This window comes from Lissotriton helveticus, chromosome 7 (assembly GCF_964261635.1).
Source record: "Lissotriton helveticus chromosome 7, aLisHel1.1, whole genome shotgun sequence".
Lineage (NCBI taxonomy): Eukaryota > Metazoa > Chordata > Amphibia > Caudata > Salamandridae > Lissotriton > Lissotriton helveticus.
The window spans coordinates 1638887021-1638913581 of NC_136068.1; the positions used below are offsets into that span (position 1 = coordinate 1638887021).

General features: G+C 46.8%; 1 protein-coding gene across 1 annotated transcript in view; it reads right to left on the reverse strand.

Moving 5' to 3' along the window:
- The window catches only part of LOC144770632 (dual specificity tyrosine-phosphorylation-regulated kinase 1B-like), a 431276-nt gene that overhangs the window by 189820 nt on the left and 214895 nt on the right, over positions 1-26561 (reverse strand). The window contains exon 2 of the mRNA XM_078655322.1: positions 17218-17357. Within this exon, the coding sequence (XP_078511448.1) occupies positions 17218-17357 (140 nt within the window). The remainder of the gene's footprint in view (positions 1-17217; positions 17358-26561) is intronic.

The window sequence follows — 26561 nt, forward strand, 5'->3', positions numbered from 1 at the left end:
AGTGATTCCTCCTTTCGGCGATAGTGCGCATGGTCTTGGACTCCATTCAGATTGTATTTCCGCAGAGAGTGAGAATGGAGTAAGTAAGTTTAGGCTAGAGCTGTCCTTCCTGTGTATGTAAACGGAGAAACTGCAACTACAGGAGACGGGGTATTCGGGTGGGCGCATGTGAAGCTACAGCTCTACATGCCAAGAACAGTTGCTTACTGGGTATGTAACATTATCCGTTTGAAGCATGTGAGCTGTAGATCACATGCTTTGCATAGACTATACAGAAGTACATTCCGAAAGCAGAGGCTAACCTGTTGCAGTTGTCTGAAACAGTGTTTTAAGTACTGCCTGGCCTACATTACCTTGTTGCCTTGCTAACGCATCTGCACAGTAGTGCTTAGTAAATGTGTGTGGTAAAGACCATGTAGCTGCCTTATATATGTCAGCTAGAGGAATGTTGCTTAAAACGGCCATAGTAGTGTTCAAATCGATGAACTTTAGGTGTACATAAGCGGCGTTCATTTATGTTTACAACAGCATATTATTAAAGGCAAAATGACGGTTGTGAACATTGCCTGCGCCATCTTGCTTAGTGGGTATTTCTATGTGCACATAAGCTACAGCCATTTTACACATCACAGCCATTTTGTACCCTGTTGGTCACCTTTGTTTCACCCTGTCCTTGCTAGCATCCTTCAGAGTCTCTGACCAAACCGGATATGTGTGCTGGGGGCTATAAACCCTATTGTCACGATAAACCTTAGTGCCACTTGCTGCCCCAAACTCGTTTATCCTCTCATCTGTGTTTACAGGCAAACCCATGGACACTCTTACACAAACAGGATCCAAATACCAAACAGACTCTTGCAAACATGGTTTATTGCACTGCATACAGCAGTTTTTGCCAACAATGGGACCTGTTTTTATCAACAGAACAGACTCTTAGATCTGGCCGGTCTCACATGTTTTAGACCCTGAAGAAAGGTCCAGCTGCGAGATAACATTGTCTGTTTTGACCTAGGTAGGGGGATAATTACTGTTGGGTTTGTGTGGTAACCTGCCCGGGGCGGGCACTCAAGCTTGTGTAACCATATCAATAAAACCTTTTTCTTGCCTTCCAGTTTCCAGCGCCTGCCTCGTTATTTTTATAGAAAATCACAAGTGAATTAAAGGTGTCCCTGCGCCGGGCAGCATTGGGGGTCTTAGGAGACTTGCTGCTTTTCACAGTAGCCCCTATCTTGCGTGTAGCATGCGCTCTAGGGAGAATGGATAAAGTTCTTTTGGCTTTAGCATAGCATATTTGAATGTTTAACAATCCATCTTAAAATGCCTGCTTTAGAGATGGGGTTGTCCTTGTGAGGGGGCGCAAATGCAACAAATAGTTGTTTGGTTTTGCGCAAGTCTTTGGTCCTTTCCATAAAATATAGTATAGCCCTTCTAACATCTAGCATGTGGAGAGCTCTTTTTGCCACTGAATCAGGTTGATCAATAAACACAAGTGACACAACTGATTGGTTATAATGAAAAGCAGAAACCACTTTGGGAAGGCATTTTGCATTGTTGCGAAGAATAACTCTTTAAGGAAAGCTTTGATTAGTGGAATTTTGAAGAAAGATAAATATTGTCTGTTTTGCAAATAGACAGCCACTGCTGCAAGGTGTAAAACGAATAGATGTGTAAGCTAGCAACATGTAACAGACAATATTTTGTATAGAAATGTCTAGAGAATTGATTTTATTACAATAGATAACATCTTTTCCATTTTGCTGCATAGCACGTGCTGGTAGTAGGCTTTCTTGCTTCTTAGAATAGTCGTACAGTATGGTGGCAAATTTAAAAAAAAAAACTGACTCCAAGAGCCAAATCGCTAGGTTGAGCTCCTTGGGATTTAGAGGTCTGATTTCTCCATGGCTGTGAGTGAGGAGACTGGAGGCGAGATGTAGTTTTTGATGTGGGACCACCGGCCGTTCTAACAGGGTGGAGGACCAAAGTTGACGAGGCCATATGGGAGCTACTAGAATCAGTGTAAGGGAGGTTTGTCTGAGCTTCCAAACTAGCAATGGAAGTAGTGGATGAGGTGGAAAAGCGTAGGGAAATATCCCTGACCAACTCCTCCAGAGCCAAGGGTTCCCACACCCTTGGCTAGAGGGTGTGGGAACCTGGATGCGAAGTTTGGGCATTTTGCGCTGTCTACGGACTGTGACGAACAGATCTATTTTTGTAGAAATACCAAGTGTTGCAAGTAAGGAAGAAGTAAGGAAGAAGGACTTTGGGAGGAAGTTCCCACTCGTGAACTTGCTGCCTCTGTCTGCTGAGGAGGTCGGCAATCTGGTTGTTTACTCCTAAGGTGTTCTGCTAGGATATAGAGGTTGTGATGAACTGCCCAGTTCCAAATATTGTGAGAGGCGTGAAAGTTGGAGATTGTGTCCCTCCTTGTTTTTGTACTTAGTACATTGCCGTCGTGTTGTCTGTGCGGACTAGGACAGCTTTGCCTTTAGGGTAAGTCTGAAAACCTTTGAGTGCTAGGAGAACTGCCAGAAGCTCTAGGTAGTTATGTGGAGACTTTTGTGATTGTTGCTCCACAGACCCTGGATTGTGCTATGTTGGAGATTGGCACCAAACTGGTGAGAGATGTCTGCTAGAACAGTCTATGGAATAGGGTCTATTAAGGGCCGCCCTTTTGTAGAGAGCGATGGATGCAGCCGTTTACCAACACTTGATCGGTTAATTGACCCTATGATTGATTCAACTGTCTCGCTAGACATTCTTGTAGAAGACACATGTGAAGCCTTGCATGAGGCACAATTGCGATACAAGATGCCATCATTCCCAGCAGTTGCATGAAAACTCTGGGTGGTAATGTTTGATTGGACTAAAACTGTAGTACCAAAGACTGAATCTTGTGAAATCTGGCTGCAATGGTACTACGCCGACGCCCATCAACAAAAAAAAAAAAAGGTTGTAGAGAAGAAATACTACGATTCTGGACCCAACCACACGATGGCGGAATGATGTACAGGATAGTGAATCCAGAAAAGATTCACGCTGCAAAAGCGCAGTTCTTTAATTTGAGGTTTGTTGTTTTAAGGGGGAAATGTGTGACATATGTAGACCCTGTGTGTAATAGTGTTCACTTTTAAGTACTGTTCTTGTTCCGATGTCTCCAGAGTGATTCTAAAATCCCTCTGGAAGGCAGTTTCCAAAGGCTTATTTGTGTGCAGTCCTGCTACCAATAAAAATATATATACATATATATATATATATATCACCCAGTGCTAGAATTGAACATCTCTCTAGTTAGTATGGGTGAGGGGAAAGGTGTGGGAGGATGAAGGGGGGGAGGAGGTGGTGGATGAGCAACTGGGAGTGTGTGTTGGTGGCCTGGTCTTTGCATCTCCTGTACAAGGGAGCTGGAGGAGGGACAAGAGTGATTACTTTCTCGAAGAGGAGCTTCCTCTTTTGTAGCAGTCTGTTGCCTTTGGAGGCAGTTTCGTGGCGATCTTGACGGTCTGTGGAATCCAGCTCCTCCTGTAGCCAATGAAGGATGGTTTGTCTTGACTCCTAGGAGGCTGACAGAGGGTGCTTTTATTGCCAACTCCGCTCTCAGAGAAATGGGCGTCAAGACTGGCTGCGGCACCAACCTCGGTCTCCGTTGCCAATGTGGGCTTGAGTGCAGGTTAGTAGGAGCATGCTGGCTACAAATAGCCTGAGGCATGTGTAGCAATTTCATGGCGTAAGGTTTAGATAAGTGCTGACCATGGCCTGAAAGCAGTGGTGGCCCGGCTGCTTGTTTTAATTTTAGGTGCAAGTACCTGACCCCTTCAGGGGCGGTGCGCTACCTCTACTCTGGCAGTTATGCTGGCCAAAATTCTGATCCGATGCCGACCAGTCAAGAATGTAGACTTCGTTCCCTGCTATGAGCACCAAAAGACTACCTCTTCCTTCTCGGACTGAGTCGGAGGAGGCTGCTTTTTGGCAGGGTGATGACATGGTGTTGTGTCTTAGACAGGCTGACTATTTCCTCTGCCTTAACGCTGTGTTCTCTGAAAATATTGGGGTGTTTGACTGATTTCTGCCTCAGCCTCCTCTCATGGCCCACCACCGCTCCCATCGGTACCCTTCAACCGGAAAGTGATGTGGGTCTCTCAAGCGGTATCTTCTTCATCAGGGGGAGAAGCAGAGATCGCACAAGTCATAGTGTCAGTCCACGGTAATCTGGAGTGCACTGGGAAGTCATCTTTTCCATTACTGTGCTTGTATTCTTCACAATGAAACCATCAAGGCCTGGGTCATAGAGCCCCAGGAAGAGCTCAAGGCCCTGGTGGAGAGGCGCGGATGGGAAACCAGTGTCCATGGAATGAGGTCTGGATTGGATGGTGCGATTTAAAAAGTTTGATGCCATCCGACTTGCACTACTAAACAAAACCAGTACAGAAACCCAGGTGGATGGTTTTGATAACAGCTTTCCTGGTCGCCAAGATGACGCCTGCAGTAGTGATCAATCTATCTTGCTTGTAGCCACAGCATCTAGGGGCAGAGGATCTGACCATCCTGCTGTATCAGGAGGTATGCTTTGCACATAAAGGAGTGACAGAGTGCCAATAGATCAGCATATCCGATCCTCTGACTCATTGGGTAATCAGAACCAGCTGTAGTTGATGCTCCTGCATCTTCTGCAGGATTCTTACAGGAAACACAACAGGGTAAATAAAGCAGCCCCCTTGACAAACGGAATCTTAAGACATCCCCCAGGGTACCATTCTGAGGGAAGTATATGGCATAAAGAAAGACAGGTCAGTTTTGAGCCATGGGGAAAAGATCCATTGGCCAACTTTGAGAATACCTTTTCCCTTACCTTGGAGTAAAATTCCCACTTTTACTCTAATGAGGAGAGACCATTCTATATCAACCTCACATTTAGGGTGCCTGAAAAAACTGACAAAATAGCTCCAACAAAAAGTCAAAGACCCACAGATCAATCTGTTGATATACTGGATGGTGAAAGTTAAGCTTGACAGAACATGAATTGTGCTTATTAGATTGAATGTCAGACAAATTTCTCGAAAAAACAGACCACTGCAACTGTAGTGCATTTATGTGCAGGCGCTGTTCTGATTAGAAGTTTAGACCCTACAGCACAGTGTCACCCCGATGAGCTCCCCAGCCCAAGGAGGAGGCATGCAGGAGCCGAAGACTGAAGGGACAGCCCACCAACTGACTGTAGGGGCACACACATGCACCAGTGCAGATGCAGCATGGGAGAATCAGATCTGCACCTGAGCCAGAGGTTTCTCCTATGAAAGTGCCATTGCTTCTGCAGGCACCATCGAAGGACTGGTTATACAACATTATCATAAGTGGCATAACATAGTGGATCTTTCCCATGCATGTTTGGGGGGTGGGGGGAGATGGACACACACACACACAAATACTTGGTGCACTGAAGATGTTCTGTGACTGGCACAGGGGACACCACCTTCACCAGCCGGTCACCCAAGTTTAGAAATATATGGACTACCGGCGTCTGGAGTGAAACCACCGAAACGGCCAGTACCTTGACTTAAAACTGTGGTGCAGTATTCAGGCAAAACAGCAGAGCTAGGAACAGATAGTGCCACAGCACCACAGTGAACCTCAGGTAGTGCCTGTGTGCATTTTATTCAACATAGAGCTTAAGGGGTTCAATGCGGACCAGGTCAAGCCCCCACTCACTGAATATTACACAATATATTTGACCTGACCCTTATGTATGGAGCAGATGACTTATGACCACATGCGAGTATGTATTCACTACGTCTTTATGTAATACACTGGCACTTGTCAAAGTCCAAAGTTTGCCAACATTGGTCCCTGCTCTCTTATGCGTGGTGTCCCCTAACTGTACTCATCTCAGTGTGTTGTGTAACATAGATCATTCTACACTATTGTGGAAAAAAAATCAACACATGTACTATACAAAGAGATAGACAAAAAAAGTGTACAAAGGTATGGAGTGCTCACGGAAGTAACCCCATGGGAGTCCACTGATAGGTTCTCACCAGTGGACTCTGGTTCTCATCATTAGCACTTCCATACCAAACAAAATATTGTGAAGACAAAAAACAATGTTTATCTATATATGCAGTGTGCAAGTGCGGTGAGCAAATACTATCCCTAATCAGTGAGTTGTAATTAGCTGATAAGATAAGCTGTAGGACGTGTCTCCCTCTTGCTTCATTCCGGACCCCAAAGAATGTGAGACCTACTGCTATTAAGACCACCTTGTTATGTTAAAAATTAGGTAAACCATCACTAGCTACCATTCTGTCTTCTAAGCTGTGAGTTTGCTCGGTTAAAAGACACTCAGTTGCCTTCTAATTTAAGAGGGCCAACATGTTTCATTGCCTTAGATGATTTTTGGCAATTTCTTCAGGGCAAGGGTCAGTTCTCACCTTTCTGCTTTAATTCAGCGGTCAATGAGTACCGCTATGGTGCCCAGTAAGGGCATACTGGTGACCCTTTGTTCGTGATCTTTTTCGCTGTCTTTATCCCCTGCTACCATCGGTTAGTCAGGTGAGTAATAGGGTGGTGTGTTTCCTCATCCGTACCATGCGTGTTGTGATAAAGACAGCGAAAAAAGATGGGTGGGTCAGTAGGGAATCTGCGGCTAGATAGATTCTCTACCAGATAAGGTTTTACAGAAGTAGCTAGTTGATCTGATAAGACTTCTAGATGCGAATTCCTTAACTTAGAATAGATATCCGAGCAATAACCCCCTCCGAGGTGGGTCTGCAAAACAATTTCACACCAAAAAGTCCTGCAGGACCGAATGGGCAAAGTGCCAGTCCTGACGGACCAGACTGTCCAGCCAGAAGTGTTTTATGAATGTGTGCAGAGAGGCACACATTGCTGCCTGGCAGACGCCCAGGATCGAGACCCCGTGTGCTAATGCTGTGGCTGCAGCCTTGGCTCTGGTACAATTTGCAAGCAAGCAATCATGGTGTTCTTCGTGGGCAATGCTGTGGAATTTTAGTTCGTGTACTGAACATCATCTGCGCCATCTTGCAAACTCACGTATGAACATACACGACAGCCATTTTAGGTACCATGGTCTCCCTGTTCACGATCGATCCTCAGCGCACTTCCCTGACCCTGCAAGCCTCCCCCATGCACTCTGGCTGACCCCGCATCCACATGCGTAAGTCATGAACCCTCCTCTTCCACATGACTGTCTCTAGGAATCACACCCCGCGCCTGACCAACACCTCCTTCCGATTATCCACACTGGTCACACTGATCCTTTCCTTCCATGAATACCTCTCCTTTGATGACCCCTTCCTCTGAGCCCGATTGTCTGTACGAACCGCTGGTCATCCTTTGGCCTGAGGGTACAGTTTATTGCCCACTACTGCATGCACTCGACCCTTTTCAAAGGAGCTACTATTGATCATGACCTCCCCACCCCTTGAGATTCGATCAGGCACACACATTCCAAAGGAATCGGCGAAACACTCAGCTGCGTGATAGCCCCCTCCTGTTGTATGGGGGGTAAGGGCCTCTACTGTTGTCATGTGTTGGAGTGGGCCGGAACTGGGGGGTGCCGGGGATGTCATCCTCATACTTCACAATGTCTTTGCTGTAATAAAGAACGGTCACATGTCATAAACCAGTGTATAAAAGACCAGGTCTCAGAGAGGCTGTCAGAGAGCACCTCGAGACGATACCTTGTTGTCCGACCTGATGTGTTCTGCTCCGTCGGAATAAAACGTGTTCCCTGTCTTCCTGTCTCCAGCGCCTGCCTCTTTATTTGATAATCTTTGTAAGGTATTAGAGGCGTTTAACGCCGGGCAAAATTACTGAAGAGACATCGATTAAATTGCCTGACCATTTTTGCTGATCTTCTTCAATGCGTTGCGGATCTTAATGCAGAGCACAATCCATCGGGAGATAGTTTCTGCACAGCCTTTCCCTTCTTCGCTCCGACACACCCCAAGAAGTGTCCTTGTGGTCAAAGCTTTTTTTTGGGGTCCAGAAAGTAAAGTTGATTCTCTTCCTTGGAGGGATGTGGTGGATCATATAAAGTAGGCAGGGTGATGGACTGGCCTACATGAAAGGGGGTGACAACTTTAGGCAGGAAGGAAGTTGTAGTAAGAACCAGCTTGTCTGGGTACATGTTCAGGCATAAAAGCTGGGCGGAAAAAGCATGAAGCTCACGGATACTCCGGGCAGATGTTACTGCCACTACGGAGGCCATCTTGATGGTAAGGAGCCGGAGAGGAAAATTGCAAAATGGCGTTGTTACTGGGGCCTGATCTGATATTGCAGCACAGCTGTAAAACGGGACTCAGTAACAAAAACTGACCCCACTGCTGCAAAACAGGCTCCCTCCAATCCAGTCTCCAGGAAAATTCCTGATGCCCGCTATGGCCAGTCTGGCCCTGGCCAACCTGCCACAAACCACACGAATACACAGTTTTGGTGGAGGGACGCTTGACAGCCAAAAAAACAGTGCAGACCTCGGGCAAAAAGTTGAAAACTGTCAATCATCGCTCCTCAAGCTCCAAGCATGAAGGACCAGTGTTGACAGGTTTGGGTCGAGAACCCTACCCTACCCTACTGTTGGAGTACCAACGGATAAGCTCAACAGCTTGGGATACCAAACTCTCCAAGCCCAGTCTGGAGCCACAAGGATGACTTTGGCCTGATCGTTACTGATCTTCTTGAGAACTATGGGTAGGAATGGTACGGACGGGAAGGCGTACAAGAAACCTGAGCCGCACTCGAGGAAAAAAAGCGTCTCTGGGCTAGAGCCACCTAGGAAACTCCAGCGAGAAAAACTGCTGATATTGTGCATTCTCTGCAGTGACGCATGGATCTAATTAAGGCACTCCTCACTGCTCAAAGAGACCATGCACCACTTAAGGATGGAGATTCCACTCATGATAGGCTAGGAATCTTCAGCGGAGTTTGACCGCCATGACATTCAGAGAACCCGCCAGGTATTAACCACCAGGGAAATGCCTTGAAGTTCCAGCCATGTACACAGAGTTCATTACCCAACCTTGCCCTGTTTATTGTATACCAAATACCATTAGTGTTGTTCAAGAACACCTGCACTAGCCTTCCTTTGATGGAGGGCAGAAAAACTTAATACCAGCCAGATTGGCCGGAGCTCTACTATGCTGATGTAGAGTCCAGATTCCCCGAGAGAACAGAGGCCTCTTATTTCCACCTCTATCACAGGGTTTCCCCACTCCAGGAGTCCGGTATCTTTCACCACTGTCCGATCTGGTTGGGAAAGGGGGGCTGCCGCTGTGCCATTCGGGGCCCGCTAATTACCACTGCATATCTTTTGCAGCTCCCTATAAGATCTGGACCACATCAGAGATTCTCCTGATGCTGCACCCACTGGAACTTCAGATCTCACTGCAGAGCCAGAATATGCCAGCGAGCATGCAACACAAGCAGGATGCCTGGGGCCACAAAGCCCAGCAGCCTCTGAGTCCGTCTCACCGCAATCCAGGAAAGACTGAAACATTAGTATTAGCCTGAATATTCTGGACTTGCCATTCAGGAGGACATGCCAGAAACGGTACTGTGTCTAGAACAGCTCAAATGAAAGGAAGAATCCAAGAATGAGTCAGGTGTGACGCTGGCATGTTTACAGTGAACCCCAGCAAGTGCAGGATGTCCGCCATAATCTGGAGGTGGGAGATGACAGCCTGTGGGGAGCCCGCTTTTAACAGTCACTTGTTGAGATTAGGGAAGACTTGCACCCTGATCTCTGCAGATGAGCTGCAACCACCACCATTAACACCCGAGGGGTGCTGGTAAGGCCAAAAGGAAGCATGGCGAACTGAAAGTGGGCGTGGCCCACCGTGAACTGCACGCCTATGGGCAGCAGGACAGGTATGAGGAAGTATGAGTAACGCAAGTCCAACGCTACCATCCAGTCTCCCAGGGTACAGAGCAGAAATTACTTAGGCAAGTGTGATCATTTTGAACTTTTTGAGGAAGAAACTGAGAGGGCGCAGGTCTAGGATAGAACGAAGGCCTCCATTCTTGTGCACCAGAAAGTAGCAGAAATAATAACAACAACGACCTCCTCTCTATGTCTCCATTGGCCAAGAGAGCCATCAATTCCTGGCGGAGCAAGAAGAGATCGTCATACATCAGCCTGTCGCAAGTGGGGGACATGGATAGAGTGGTAGTCGCGAAGGGCCCCTTTTGACAATATGAAAAACCCAGCACGTCTGATGTTATAGACCAACATGCAGGGTAGAGGATTGTTTATCCTGCCTCCAACTGGGTGCCCATAATGGTCAGAGGGCAAACTAAAGGGGTTTGGAGGCAGCGGCTGCTGGGTGAGTTGACGACTGGCCTGACCTTTGGCTGCCCGACCCGCATCCCCAACCAAGCACAGGATGGGAAGCTTGCATGCCATGGTGACTGGGCTGGTAAAGATACAGCTGGAAGCCCCTTCCCAGGAAATTAAAGGACCAAAGGTGGAGTAGGTTTGGTGAGGGGGCATGGAAAGGCCCAAGGACCTGGCCACAGCGCTGCTATTCGTGGAAAGTCTAGTCTCCGAAGAGACTTGAGACATCAAAGGGAATGTCAATAAGCGAAGTTTGAACATCCCCGGAAAAGCCAGTTCTCAGCCAAGCATTGCGCCAAAAGGCCATGACGAAGAAACCACTCTGCCCAGCGAGTCGGTTGGGTCTAATCCACATCAAACCATAAACTTTGCTGCACCTTTCCAATTAAACATAGCTAGGGAGAGTACTGTCCGGACCTCCTCCGAGACCACGGGCCGCGCCTGCATAACCTGACCCCACCGGGCATGGGATTAATAGCCTAAAAAAGCTGTTCACATCCTGCAGTGCCAGGATGGTGGAAAAATTTTCTTTCCTAAGGTTTCCAGCCTCTTGGGTTTCCAGCCTCTTGGATTTCCGATCCGGTGGGGTGGTAGGAAATGTGCCAGGCTGCCTGAGGTAGGGTGTTGCATGAAGTTGGGGTTTCCTAGGGCTGAGGTGTGGCGGCGGGCAATCTTCCTGTTCACTGGAACCCCAGTGCAAGGTGTGGACCAAGTCCCCAGCAGGACATCTGTGAAGGCTTCATGAACTGGAAGAAGGGGGTCACTTCTGTCTGAAGCTCCTCCGTCAAGTGTTGACTGCCATTGAGAGTAGGCGAAGGTCCAAGATATCAGCCTCATTTACCACCATAGCACAAGAAGCCACCTTGTCCGTAGCAACAGTAGGGAGAGAGACCATGCCAGTATTTTTTAAAGGTGTCTAGTCCGCTGGTGTCCACCAAATCCTCACACCAGTCCATGCTGGAGTCTAGGTGCTGGTATTCTTCAGGGTCCAGCGACCCCTCTCAATCCTCCCCAGAGTCCCAGACCATAAGAATAGGGCTCAGGCTCTGGCCTGGTCAGAATGGCTCCATTTGGCGTCGGACAACGTCCCTCCTGCTCCGCTCCGGAGTCTGGAATAAGAAGGGGGACGGCTTTGGTGGTAAGGCGGTGCTGGTCTAGATCCATTTGTGGATTGAAGAAGCCAGACTGCAGCAAGGTGCGGAACCACCGGCAGTGAATGAGTTGGGGTACCTTCCGAACCCGTGAGGCCTGAGGGCATCCCAGCGGGAAAGACCGCCCAAATATGAGGTGGTTGGGCCCCATTGAACTTGCTAAGCTGAGGCGTGGTTCACTTCAGCTCTCAGAAACTCAGGGAGGCGCACAGTTGGCCCAGGCGCAGACTCAACCGTAGAGCCAGGCCTCGAATGTCTACGTTCCTGTGTCTAGACATGCGACTTCGACTGACTGGGTAAACTCAAAGCCTCTCCAACTTCTTATGCTTGTGGGACTAACCCAAATACTCTGCTCGATCCCAGGTGCTTCCTTTCGCCCAGGATCAAGACTGTTGCAGCGTTGCTAGTCGGGCAGCAAAGAGCTTGAGGGAGCACTACCTGAAGGCCTTGGGGTGCATGGCGAGGCATTCGACGAAGATAGTCGTGTCGTGGTAGTGCTCAAGGCAAAAGAGGCAAAGGAGGTGCGAGTCCATCACCGACATTTCCCAGTAGAAGGTGCTGCAGGGCTTGAAGCCAGCCTTTTTAGTTGACATCCTGCCGCAGCACGAGAAAAATCCTAAAAATCTGACAAAGTGGAAAAAGTCCAGTCAATAACTGACTAGGGTAGCTTTCTTCAGATCGGAGATGGCTGGCAAGGAAATAAAAGAACTGGTGTTGGCGTGCTGCAGTGCCGCATTTTACGGCATCTTGAACATCACTTCCAGTGTGGACAACCACGCGCAGCAGAACGACGCCACCTACCGGTGCACAGGGGTACTGCTCACAAAATTTCTATATCCAGTCTGACACCTGGTGATAATTCTAAGGTAAGGAATCTGCAGCTAGAAGTCTCTTTCAGATATCAAACACAGAGTGCGAGAGAGCCATGTTTTAGTCCACACCAAAAGAACTGAAGAGGGTGGTGGACGAACTGGCAAGGGTAACCATCTAGGAAAGAGGTGGGGCTGGTATACAAAGTAGAACTACTTTTAGGTAGTTTCCAATCATGCCACAAGGAGGCAGGTTAGTCATCGGTTAATATTAGTTGATAACCAGGACACAGCCGACTATGGAAACAAGTAGCCATTTTATTTAGCCTACAACACTGAGAACCTCTGACAGACATGGGGGTGAATTTTACAAAATTTAAAGACCATTATTCCATCCTGGCATATTCTGACACAAAGAGCCAAGTATTCTAAAATCCTATTACAATAAAAAAAGATGTTCAAACAGTATCTAGAAACATGAGGTTGCTTATTGAAAACTTTATAAAGCAGAGTGAAATAGTCAAGAACAACCCCTTAACTGACCTTCCCATCAGTCCATAAAGCTCAGCATCTACTTTTTAAACAACCTAAATGTCAAGTGACAGCTTCATAAGACTGTGGAGTTATTTCCTTTGAGCTTTACTAGCCTTACTATTGTTTAAACTCCCCCCTCGATGTCCTACTGATTGTATTTTTCATATTCTCACCTCCACTGTGTCAAAACATCAAGTTCATTTTTATTATGCAGTTTCTTCTCCTCCCATTATGGCTTTGTGCAATGTGCCAGACTTGCGCTGTATGTCCCTTAAGCCCGATTACATTCTGGAGCCCATTCTAGCCTAAAAACTTTTCTGTTTGCTCTACAGGAATTCAAAAATATTACTCTGTTTGCTTCCCAAAAAATTCAGAATTATCCAACCCAAAAGAACACAAGATTTCCGAGAGGCGACTTAACCCTAACCGTTTTATTTATTTATTTATTTATTTAAAATTGTATATAGCGCGTAGTTACCCTCGGGCATCCCAGCGCTTGTCCAGACCCCACCAATTAACCCCTGGCCAGTTCAAATGCGATTAAGCAGGAAAAAGGAAAGTTTTGAGGCTTTTGCGAAACCGCAGAGTGCAGGTCTCAGAGCGTAGCTTCAGAGGGAGCGCGTTCCACAGCATCGCTGTGTTGACCGAGAATCTCCTCCCCCCAGTACGAGCTCTTTTTAATCTAGGAGTATGGAGGAGAAATTTCTGATCCGAGTGTAGCTTTCTGTTCGCTTTATAGGGCACCACTAAGCTCTTCAGTAAAGGAGGGCCCTTACCCTGAATGATTTTATGGGCTGTGCAGAGGGCCTTGAATTTCACCCTTTCCCGCACCGGGAGCCAGTGCAGCGCCTTTAAGGCAGGTTTGGCTGACTGTATCCTAGGCAAGCCCGTGAGTAGCCTAGCGGCGGCATTTTGGACCTGCTGGAGTATGTTAAACGTAGCTTCCGGGGCTCCCAAGAGAATTGCATTGCAATAGTCGAGTCTCGATGTAATAAGCCCCTGAATGAGCAGCTTCCTAGATGTCAGAGGAAGGAGAGGCAAGACTTTGCGAGCTGACCGGAGTAGACCGAAGCAAACACCTGCCGTTTTCTTTGCCTGTATCCTAAATGACAGGCCCTGCTCCAGCCAAATCCCTAGGCTCTTAATCTCCTTTTTTGGGCTCGGGAGGTCACCCATACAGCAGGGCCAGCTGGTCAATGGAAGAGAGGGGGTCTTATTCCCTAATAGCATAATTTCTGTTTTTGAGCCGTTGAGCTTAAGAGCTGACTCACACATCCAGGTGTGGACAACGGACAGACAGGAGTGCAATAGATCGGGGTTCTCCATCAGTTGGGATAGGGCGACCACCAACTGCGTATCATCCGAATAACTGACGATTTTAATGTCAAATGCCGGGGCCACCACATCCTCCAGGGGGGCCATATAAACATTAAACAATGTCGGGCTGAGGGAAGAGCCCTGTGGCACACCACACTGGAGGGGGATAGATGTTGACCGATCATTGCCTTCCCAGACCTGATATGTCCGGCCACTGAGAAAGGACTTAAGCCACCTCAAAGCGGCCCCTGACACTCCAACCTCGGACAGCCGCTGAATCAACACCTGATGGTTCACGGTGTCGAAAGCCGCACTAAGGTCCAGGAGGATCACTGCCACTGACCCTCCTGAGTCCAAAATGCTTCTGGCTTCCTCCACGACTGCCAGAAGAGCGGTGTCAGTGCCCTGACCTGGCCGAAATCCAGTTTGTGAGTCTCGCAACAGGCAATTCTCTTCCAAAAAACCAGACAGCTGCCGATTCACCAACCTTTTGGCAATTTTACCAAGACCCGGCAATAAGGAAATAGGTCTAAAATTAGCCAGGTCCGAAGGATCCAGGCTTGGCTTCTTTAAAAGCGCCTTTACCACTGCTGATTTCCAGCTCGGTGGTAACACGCCCTGGGCAAAGGATGTATTCATCAAATCGGTGATCGGGGCCGCAATAGCGGTGGCTGCCTGTTTCAGAAATTTCATGGGGACCGGATCCTTGGGGGAGCCACTTTTCATGGCACCTAGTACTTCAAGGACTTCAGCCAATGATACTGGGCCAAAAGTATCTAAGTGGATGGATATTCCACTTTGCTGGTTTACTGTGTCCTTGATGGGTTGCGAGTAGGAGAGCAAAGGAGGAGGCAAGGTATTTAAAATCTTCTCTATTTTCATGTGAAAATAGTCTGCTAATTCTTTACACTTCTCTCCAGGATTATCATGGATTATCAGGGGTTCGGGAACTTTAAGAAGCTCCTTTACCACTCTGAAAGTTTCCCTAGAGGAGTTAGAGGCCGATCTTATACGCTCTTCAAAAAAGAGGGTTTTCGCACAACGAAGAGCAGTTTTATAGCCCCTCATTGCAGAACGATAGTCCTCCCGACTAGCCACTTCCCAATCCTTTCTCCAGATCCTCTCCAACTTCTTACATCTCTTTTTAAGGATGCGTAGCTCGGAAGTGTACCATGGAGCAGAGCCGACTCTTTTCTCTCTCCTTGGCACCTTTTTTATAGGAAGAATAGCGTCAAGGGAGGAAGTCAGCCACTGATCCAGGTTAAAATCACCCTTGATTGGATCGGATTCAGGGGGGGGACAAGTGTCATCCAATTTGGAAATCCAGTCCTCAATTGATAGCCTAGACCAGGCTCTATCCATCATGTAAGTCTGATGGCAGGGCGTGGATAATGAGTCCGTTTGCCAGGTTGCCGGGATCAGAAAATGATCTGACCATGGCAGGGGATAAACCGGATCGGTCGCCAAACGGGGAATATTAGTAAAAATGGGATCAAGTAAATATCCCTTATCATGCGTCGCTCCTGAGTTAATTAGAAACAAATCAAAAGCTTTCAGATTGCACTGCAGGTCTGAAGCTATCGGGTCAGCTGAGTCATTGAAATGAATATTAAAATCACCCAAGACTAAAAAATTAGTCATAGCGGACGCCAAGGTAGTAATTGTTTCCATAAGGGAACTGATAAAATTACCCACACCGCCTGGCGGACGGTAGATCAGAATACCTGCCACCGACACTGTGGGAGATATCCGCAAGGAAAACTGACAGCTCTCACAGTCTGACACTAAGCCATTCTGAGCCCTACACCTATACGTGTCCCTATATAGAATAGCGATCCCGCCCCCTCGGTCGATCCAGATGGTATATAAGAAAACCAGGGGGGAGGGCTTGCACTATCGCTGCCTCAGAACAGGACATAGTCCAAGTTTCCGTCAGGAACAGGATATCTAGGTCCCTATTTTGTATAAGGTGATTGATTTCTAACGCATGTTTCGGAAGAGATCTGCAGTTTAGCAGACCAAGCGACAGGGCCGTCTTTCCTTTCTCAGGGTCGGTGGGCTGACCACTCCTGCAGCTTGATCGCGAATTAAAACCAATGTGGGCGTACCTACATGAGGCACCATCTGGGGGACATAGTGCGATAAGGTCGTCCCGAGCGTATGTCCGTCTGGCTGTAGATTTTTTGGGCAGAATGCCAGGCCCCTGGCCCGTCTGGGCCCGGACGGGCACAGACGGGCTGGACTCTGGCGTGACTCCGGCGCTGAGACGGCGCTTCCGCTGCGCGTCACCGCTGCGCGTTTCCATGAGAGGCTTAAGTAGCGGTTGCTAGGTCTGCCTGGGACACTGAAGCGCTACCCAAGATGGCGCCCGTAGAGTGTCCCAGCCTCACCCAAGATGGCTGCAAAAAACGGGTGAATTCAGCGGCCAGGGAAAGCTAAGGACCCGCTCAAACGGCGGTGAACCCACTATTATAGTGCAAGTAAGCGCTAGTGTTTAAAATCAGGGGCTAAGAAATTAAGCAAAAAATAATAGAGCGACAAAACAGGATTTTTAAAATAAAGCGCTCGCATCCAATACTGTTGCGCTAAGCACACAAAGAACTGCAGAGTGCTACTGGTGGTAACCCGGCACAAAATGATGTCTAGAGGTCGACTCACCTCTCAAAGTCCGCCTTAAGTAGCGGTTGCTGGGTCTGCCTGGGACACTGAAGCGCTACCCAAGATGGCGCCCGTAGAGTGTCCCAGCCTCACCCAAGATGGCTGCAAAAAACGGGTGAATTCGGCGGCCAGGGAAAGCTAAGGACCTGCTCAAACGGCGGTGAACCCACTATTATAGTGCAGGTAAGAGCTAGTGTTTAAAATCAGGGGCTAAGAAATTTAGCAAAAAATAATAGAGCGACAAAACGGGATTTTTAAAATAAAGCGCTCGCTTCCAATACTGTTGCGCTAAGCACACAAAGAACTGCAGAGTGCTACTGGTGGTAACCCGGCACAAAATGATGTCTAGAGCAGTAGCTCTATGTTTTATACATATAGAGCAATTAGTTTGCTTTTCATTTACCTGATGATCAGCCATGGATTGGATGCTGGAGAAGGGGGCGTGGCTGTGCTGGCTTGACATGTTTGGCTCAGTGGGAGAGAACCCCAATGAGGCAGGCAGGCAGATGTTGGAAGGCGGCTTGCATCCTGTGCTACTGCCACCTAAAAGACAAAAAACAGAATTAACATGAGTATTTCAGCAGCATATATAAAAAGATTTGAAAAGTTACATGACACTTAGCTTTCAGACGTAAACATGAAACTACTATACAACCATAGCATAGATCAAAAAAGAGACAGGAAATAGAAGGCAAAATTCGTTTAAGTATGCCCCGCTTGGTTCTCTCTTTTCCATACGTTTGTAGTTAGGATGTGAGTGTGGGCAGAGGGTGGGTATGAAGAGGCTAAAGTGTGAAAAAGTATCTGTCAAAACAAGCGGGAAGAAACCGAATATTAGCCTACAAGTCAAAAAGACCATCAGAAATGGCTAACTGGAGTCGGTCTGCTTTATTAGGTACAGAGCGGGGTTGACCTCCTGATTGATACAGGATTTCTACCATTTCATATGACCGTTAGAAAATCTCTGAAGAATTTTCTCCCAAAAATCCTGCATCATTTCTTTACTTTAAGCCATTGATCTTTTTTCATTCATCCTCATCTGTTGCTCCTTTAATTTGTTTGGTTTGCAGTGATTTATTAAGGAAACAGAAAAGCAAACCATACAGTAGTGATTAATCTTGCATCATATTCACCGAACACCAATCTCTGCCATCTGGCATGCTTTTATTTCACCTGCACTTTAAACATTGATTTCAAAGTACTTGGAGAACATGAGTATAGCTAAAAAAAATTGCAATAAATAGCTGAAACTAGGAGTACAGAACTGTACCCTGCAGACAGAAGCAATGCTTTCCGGATGCTTATGGAGTCTGCTTTTATTAAATGTTCCTGGTCTAAGAATACAGTCTATGGTTTTCATATTGAATAGATATTTTAAATGTGAAGGTCCAGGCAGTTCTTAAAAAGTAGATAAAAACTAACAAAATATAATCGACCGTCTTGGGAACATTTCGAATTTGAAGTGGTCAACTGTGAATTTTGGGATTGTATGGCTCCATGGATAATCAATAGGGATGTTGAGAGGGACAACAAGTAGAATGAAACATGAATGCACACAAAAGTGATTTTGATGCAATTTAGGGTAGTGCATATCACCCCTTCCTTCAAATCGAAACTGCAATAGGTGCTGGCCATTGGAATCAGATTTCTACCTAATGATATAGACATATGCCATGGTGCAGGGAGTATACGAGTAAATCAGCATTTTTCAAGCAGGCCACACTGGAGGGAAAAGAAAACGAGTTACTTACCTGTAACTACGGTTATCCAGTATTGGTATCTTTCATAGATTCACATGCCTGAATCATTCCCCGTCGTCGAGGCGGGAGTCCCACGGTAAATAAAATATATAATAGCAGTGCCTAAAATTTCTTGTAGTAGGCTGGAAAAGCCTAAAGGCCTAACTAGGCCTCAAAACTTAGCAGCCTATCTACATCATTATGTAAAAAGACCTGAAATATTAGCCTCAGCCAATCAGCTGTCCTCACCCTCTAGAACCTTCCCTGCTCAGGCAGTTCTCCTCAGATTTTCCCAGCACAAGTGAGAAGTAGTATCCATAGCCAGAACTGCCCTACCGGGGAGGAGGGTGGGTGCATGTGAATCTATGAAAGATACCAATACTGGATAACCGTAGTTACAGGTAAGTAACTCGTTTTCTTATCCAGTATTAGGGTATCTTTCATAGATTCACATGCCTGAATCAGAATAGCAAGCAGTAACATCATGTCTGTCGATAGAGGAAGGTGGGAGACAAAGAAAATATAAATCAATCCCCACACAACCAGGAAGGTAATAGAGTACAAAACATGTCAACATAACATATGCATCAAAACCTTCGAATATAACAGATAGGACAGCATTATAAATATGTAAAGTTTAAAATATATAATCTTTCCAACCTTAGTGAAGAAGATGCTGCAGCACTGCATCACCAACAGCTGTGTCATCTTGAACTGCCGACTGCAGACAGTAATGTTCGGTAAAAGTGTGCACACTTTTCCAAGTAGCAGCTCGGCAAATGTTTTCTAGAGTCACTCCAGCGAAAAGGGCCGTAGAGGTCGACACTGTTCTCGTGGAATGAGCTTTGACCTTCCTTGATAAAGGTCTATTGGCCTTGTCGTGACAGAAGGTAATTGTGGAGGACAACCACCTGGCAATAGTTGCTTTTGTGACAGCTTGCCCGAAGGTGGGTCTTCCATAGGCAACAAACAGTTGTGTAGATTTACGCATGTCTTTTGTCTTTTGCAGATAGAATTTCAGACATCTTTTGACATCTAGAGAATGTAAAACCCTTTCTGCAGGAGTTTTCGGATCCGGGAAAAAGGTTCTAAGTTTGACCGGTTGATTAATGTGGAATTGAGTTGGTACTTTAGGAATGAATTTAGGGTTGGTCCTAAGTGTAACAAAGTCCTTAGAGAACTGCAGAAAAGGGGGAGTAATAGTGAACGCCTGTATTTCACTAACTCTGCGAGCAGAAGTAAGAGCCAACAGAATTGCAACTTTCCAAGTCAGAAATTTCAGTTCCGCTTTATGGATTGGTTCAAATGGCCTTTTAAGAAGTTGGGAAAGGACTACATTAAGATCCCATTCCGGAGGAGGAGGACGAACTGGAGGAAAAACTCTGAAGAGACCTTTAAGGAATTGTTTGATCAAGGAGGAAGAACATAAGGATGGTTTGTTGGAGTGCTTCCTGAATCTGGAGATTGCTGCCAGATGTACTTTAATGGAAGAAAAAGCTAGACCTGATTTAGCCAGAGAAAGCAGGTATGGAAGGATGGCTTCAGGAGGAGCCTGCAGCGGATGAACATCATTATCTCCACACCATGAACAAAACCTCTTCCACTTGAAACGGTATGTTTTGATGGTACTTTGTGCACGTGCTTGCGACAAGATTTTCCTGCATTCCGAGGGAATGTTTAGGTCTTTGAACTCTAGGAAATCAGGAGCCAAGCGTGCAAGTGCAGCGATTGAGGATCTGGATGTTGAATCTGACCGTCCTCTCTTGTCAGCATCGATATAGTTGGTTTGAGCCGAAACGGAGGCTGTTGAGACAGCAGGAGAAGCTCTTGAAACCAATATTGTCTCGGCCAACGTGGAGCAATGAGAATGAGAGTGCAGTGTTCCCTCTTCATCTTTTGCAGGACTTTCGGAATGAGCGGAATCGGAGGATAAGCGTACGCAAACATTCCGGTCCATCTCATGAGGAGGGCGTTTCCTCTTGACCCCCGTCCTGGGAACCTGCTGGCATAAAACAGGCACTTGCTGTTTTGCTGCGTGGCAAACAAATCCAGCGTTGGTCTCCCCCAAAGGCGAAAGACTGTGTCTACTTGATGTTGTTCGAGTTCCCATTCGTGACAGTCCACAAAAGTTCTGCTGAGACTGTCTGCTAGAGAGTTTCGAATCCCTTGAACATGCTCTGCTTTGAGGGATATGTTGTGCTGTAAGGCCCATTCCCACATTTCCTGAGCTTGCAGTGACAGGGTAAGAGATTTCGTTCCTCCCTGTTTGTTTATGTAGAACATGCTGGTGGTATTGTCCGTGCGCACCAGGACGGACGAATTCACGATCCTCGGTAGGAAAGCTTGCAGGGAAAGAAAAATGGCTCTGAGTTCCAATATGTTGATGTGCATCTGTTGGTACTGATGAGACCATCTTCCCTGGATTTGAAGGTCCTGAAGGTGACCTCCCCAACCTTCCATGGACGCATCCGTAGTCAGAGTGTAGTCCGGAATCTCTTGGAGGAAGGTGAGGCCCTGCGACAAGTTGTGTGTCTTCGACCACCAGAGAAGAGCCTGTTTCATTTTGACAGTGACTTTGATGCGGTCGTCGAATGATCCTTCGACCTGCTTCCACTGACGAAGCAACTCTTCCTGCAACTGTCTCATTCTGAGTCTTGCCATAGGAATGAGATTGATCGCAGCTGAACACATCCCCAGAAGGGAAGCATACATCCGAACTGAAAGTTACTTTTTTGCGGATATTTGTTTTGCCAGTTTGACGAGCTTGTTTTGACGCTCCTGTGTCAAGTATGCCTTGCACTGGCATGTGTCCAAGACTGCACAAGTCAGTCGTTGATGAGGGTGGAGCTGAGATTTTTGAGAATTGAGGGTCAATCCTAGGTTCGAGAACAGTGAAAGTGTTTTGTTGACTGCCTCCATGGTCGAATGACTGGTGGGACCCTTTAACAGCCAGTCGTCGAGGTATGGGAACACCTGGAGTCCCAGGGACCTCAACATTGCAGCCACTGGAGCTAGGCATTTCGTGAAGATTCTGGGGGCCGATTTGAGGCCGAATGGGAGGACTTTGAATTGGAAATGGACGCCGGCCACTTGAAATCTTAGGAATTTGCGGTGGTTGGGGTGAATAGGGATGTGAAAATATGCGTCTTGCATATCCAGAGAAGCCAGAAAGTCTCCTTCGTTTAGACAATTCAGAATGTCCTTCAACGTTACCATGCGGAAACTCTGTTTCTTTAGATATTTGTTGAGTTTGCGCAGGTCCAATATTGGACGCCACTCTTCTGAATTTTTCTCCACAAGGAAGAAACGTGAATAAAAGCCCAGCCCTTTCTGAGAAGGATGGACTAGTTCTATTGCGTTCTTGTGTAGCATCTTTAAGGCTTCTTTGAAGAGTAAGCGCAGGCGAGGGGGAGGGGGACCCCTGGGCGGCGTTGTTGGAGGCTTCTGCAAAAACTCCAAAGTGTGTCCCTTGCTGACCAAATCCAGGACCCACTGATCTGAAGTTATCTTCCTCCATTGATGGTAAAAGGCGGAAATCTTGGCGCCCACGGGAAGGGAAAGAGGAGTGGCCGACATCCGGCAAAGCTCATTGGCGCTTGTTAGAATCTTTCCTTTGATTGCCTGAGCGCCTTTGTCCTCCTTGCCGAGAGAAAGAACCAGAAGCAGGCTGCCGGTTAGAAGATTGGTAGTATGGTTTGTTGTAGGAAGATTGATACTGTCGATTTTGTTGGTTTGAATAATTTCCTCTGGAGGAGTAACCACGACCTCTTGCACCTCTAAAGGACCCCCTCTTGTATTGCAGGGTTCCCAGAGATTTCGCTGTATCGGTATCGGTTTTAATAGCCAATAAAGCGTCATCAATGTGCTTTCCAAACAAGGACTCGCCATCGAAAGACATGTCCAAGATCTTGGTTTGGACCTCAGGTCTAAAGGTGGTAGCCTTGAGCCAACCTTGACGTCTAAGGACAATTGCTCCAGCCAGTTGTCGAAAGTTGGTATTAGAAATGTCTAGGGCGCAATCAATAATTTCTGAGGCCGCCCTTTCACCTTCCTGCACAATTCTGCGTACATCCATCTGTTGATCCTCCGGGATCAGCTCAAGATATTCCGAGAGCTCAGACCACATTTGCCTGTCATATCGAGCCAGGATAGCTAAGGAATTAGCTGCTTTAATGGATGCTGCTGCGTTTGCAGAAAATTTCTTCCCAATGGCGTCAAGCCTTCTTCCCTCCTTGTCAGGTGGCGTTGAGATGGGAGCAGAAGGATTCTTGGACTTTTGCTGCGCCGCCTGAGAAATGACCGAATCCGGTCGAGGATGGCCGATCAAACAAGCAGGTGTATCGGATGGTGCTCGATACTTTTTATCAATCCTTTGTAAAACTGCTGGAATGGAGGCTGGTGTTTTCATTATATTGAGGCCTTCCTTCCATATATAGTTAATAATAGGTATGGCTCTGATCACTCTTCGATACCCTTCCTTAAAGTCATGTAAAAAGCAGTCCGACTGCTCAACTGTGACAACCAATTGAAATCTATTAGCAGCTCTCTGCATAATATTGTGAAAACCCCCAATATCTTCAGGCGGAGAGTCTGAAGGACGGGGAGGAGGCGGAGAAGGTGTAGGGATGACATAATCCTCCCAAGGGTCCACTGGAGTGTTATCCGGTAATTCTCCCTCCTCTCTACTTTCGTCACCATCAGAGGACGAACTGTCCACAACCTGAGGAATTGGTGAAGTACGTGGCTGTGGAGACAAAGGAGCTCTTGGCGACGGAGGTCGTGGCACAGTAGCCGGAGCAGATGACCCAGCGGGCGCACCCTCAGTGGGTGGAAATCTGTCGATAATCTGCCAACATAGCTTGCAAGTCCTGTATTAAGGAAGTAGGCAAATGTGTTGTGTCCTCAGACCGAGGAAGTCTAGAACGAGGTGACTGATATGGAGTGGAGTAGACGTCATGCGTATATTGCTCCTGAAACTCCTCTTCATCATCCTCTTGAAGTTTAATATGCAATTGAGAAGGGTGACAGGCAATCCCAAAGGGGTCATCATCCTCTTCTCCTTCTTCTGACTCTCCTTGCAGGTATGTCTCCAAAATGTGCGATGGCAAGAGCGGAGATATATGTGAATAATCCTGCCTTTTGTAAGTTTTCATTTGGAAATGAGTGAATTGTATCTTTGCTGGCGGGGAACCGTGCAGCCGATGAGCAGAAGCCCCAGTAAACGGATTCTCCGTCGACGGCGCTGCCAATGCTAAAGATTTTGCCGTCGACGAGGCCGTCAAAGGTATTGTCATCGGCGGGTCCCTCGTCGTCGAGACCGTCGCCGGCGTCTTCGTCGACGGGTCCCTCGTCGACGGGACCGTCGATGGTATCTTCGTCGACGGGTCCCTCGTCGACGGGACCGTCGATGGTATCTTCGTCGACGGGTCCCTCGTCGACGGGACCGTCGATGGTATCTTCGTCGACGGGTCCCTCGTCGACGGGGCCGTCGATGGTATCTTCGTCGACGAGACCCTCGTCGACGGGGCCGTCGATGGTGTCTTCGTCGACGAGACCCTCGTCGACGGGGCCGTCGATGTAGGCGTCTTCGTCGACGAGATCTTCGTCGACGGGGCCGTCGATGATGTCTTTGACGACGAATCTTTTGGAGACAATGTTTTCGTCGACGACGGCCGTGCGGTCGTCGACGGAGCAGACGTTTTAGACGATGTAGCCTTCGTAGAGAAGGATTTCAAAGACTGTGACTTGGTTTTTGATATCAAAGGTGGAACAGACATCAAAGGTGAAGTGATAGCTGAAGTTGTAACCACAGAAGTAGAAGAGGAGGTAGAAGTCCAAGTAGTGGTAGGTACAGACACCAGAGTTAAAGTTTTGGTCTGGGTAGTACTCACATGTGAAGAAGCCGATGCACTATTAGAGGGTTCTGAAGCTTTCTGAGAGGATTTCAACATTTTCTTTCTCTCAGGAGAAGCATTGTCCGTGGATCTAGCTCTCTTGCTAGAAGTTGAGGCTTTGTCCTCCTCATCAGTGGATGAAGACTTCAGCCACAAAAGAACCCTTGCCTCCCTATCCCTGATGGTTTTCCGAGGGAAGGTACGGCAAATTCTACATTCCTTCACCACATGTGAAGGGTGTAGACAATAAATACAATCCGAGTGCTTGTCATCCACATGGACTCTCTTCTTGAAGCAGGTTCCACAGGATTTGAAAAGAGCTTTCCTTTCAGACATTTTAAGCTTGAAAAATCCAAAAAAACTGAGTAGGCACTCAGGGAGACTCCCTTACACACGAAGTGCGGTGAAAATCTGAGGAGAACTGCCTGAGCAGGGAAGGTTCTAGAGGGTGAGGACAGCTGATTGGCTGAGGCTAATATTTCAGGTCTTTTTACATAATGATGTAGATAGGCTGCTAAGTTTTGAGGCCTAGTTAGGCCTTTAGGCTTTTCCAGCCTACTACAAGAAATTTTAGGCACTGCTATTATATATTTTATTTACCGTGGGACTCCCGCCTCGACGACGGGGAATGATTCAGGCATGTGAATCTATGAAAGATACCCTAATACTGGATAACCAAAAGAATATTAAAATACGTCTTTATGAGAAGTTATCACGTAAAAACAGAAATAAGGTGTCTCGGATTTTATTTTAAACTTATTTTGCACTTGCCTTGCTAATATTTGACAAAATGATTGTGAGGCACGGTCTTAGAAAATCAGAACTTGCTAATGAAGAGTGGTACAAAGAGCTGATAAACTGTTCGGCTTGGACGCCAGACAATTAAATACAAACCTGAAGCAGGTGGAAAGAGAGCAGTATGTGCTGCTTGGTCGGGAAAAGTGGACAATACAACTACCTGAACAGAACAGGTAGTGACTAGACAGCACGAGATGCAGGAACTACTTATGAGTATAGTGCAACTATCTGTACACAGTAGGCATCTACTAGCCTAAACGAGATGTAGGTACTAGATGCAGCAGAATGTACGGTCTGCACACAATCATCCAATGCTACTGAAAAGTGAATGACTAACTGACTCTCAAATATTTTCAAACAAATTGGATAGCTAAACCAAATGTAACATTTTCTGGAAAAGGCAGATAGGAAACCGTCATATGCTTTGCCACGAGGGGCTCAAAAGCAGAAAAAAATCAACTATTATAAAATGCATAGATCTACTAATTCAATACAAAACAAAACCAGCCTGGCGACAGCTCTCTCTCCTGAAGAAAGTCAAGCTGTTTGTTTTGGAAAGTCACATCAGAATGGCTGTTTAGGCCCTTGAACTCTCCCATCTGCATAGTGGTAATTCCCTACTGCATGGCACCCACGTCTCATCCAGGGTCTGAAGAAATCTGATCACATCATACCCATCTTGGCGGAACTCCATTGGCTCCCCTTGCTGGCTCACAACATCCTCAAATAGATGCATCATTAAATAAAAGCAATCACATTCAGAACCCCCTTATTATGCAGACTAGATCATCTGTTTATGTTGTCACACTCAGAGAGGACACTATTGGACTGCAGGCTAAGAAGTGTAACACATTATAAACAAGATAACAGGCCTTTTCCATCTATGCACCCAGGATCAGGAACGACACCACTGTTATCCATTAGCTCCAATTTATGAAAGATTTGAAGACTTCTTTTAAGAATCACCATTACAATGCATTAATTAATGTGCAGGAGAAATTCACGTGTTTTGTTTTAACACCTTACATCACAGTGCCTGTTTTTTCATAATAATGCTATGCTGTTGTATGTAAGTTGAGTGCACAGGCAAGAGCATCAAATTAGTCACCAGGCTGCCTTAAGGCCATACACTGGCAAAGGATGGTGCTATCTGCCGCAAGCAAACACCGGCAAAACAAAGACAGACTGATAGACATGGAATATCTAGGAATGAAAGTGTGCATTTTTTGATGCGGATATAGATATTAGCTAGTGGTTAGGATTCCTTGATTTAATGATCACCATCTGATATGCTGCTATTTTCACATATTTACAGG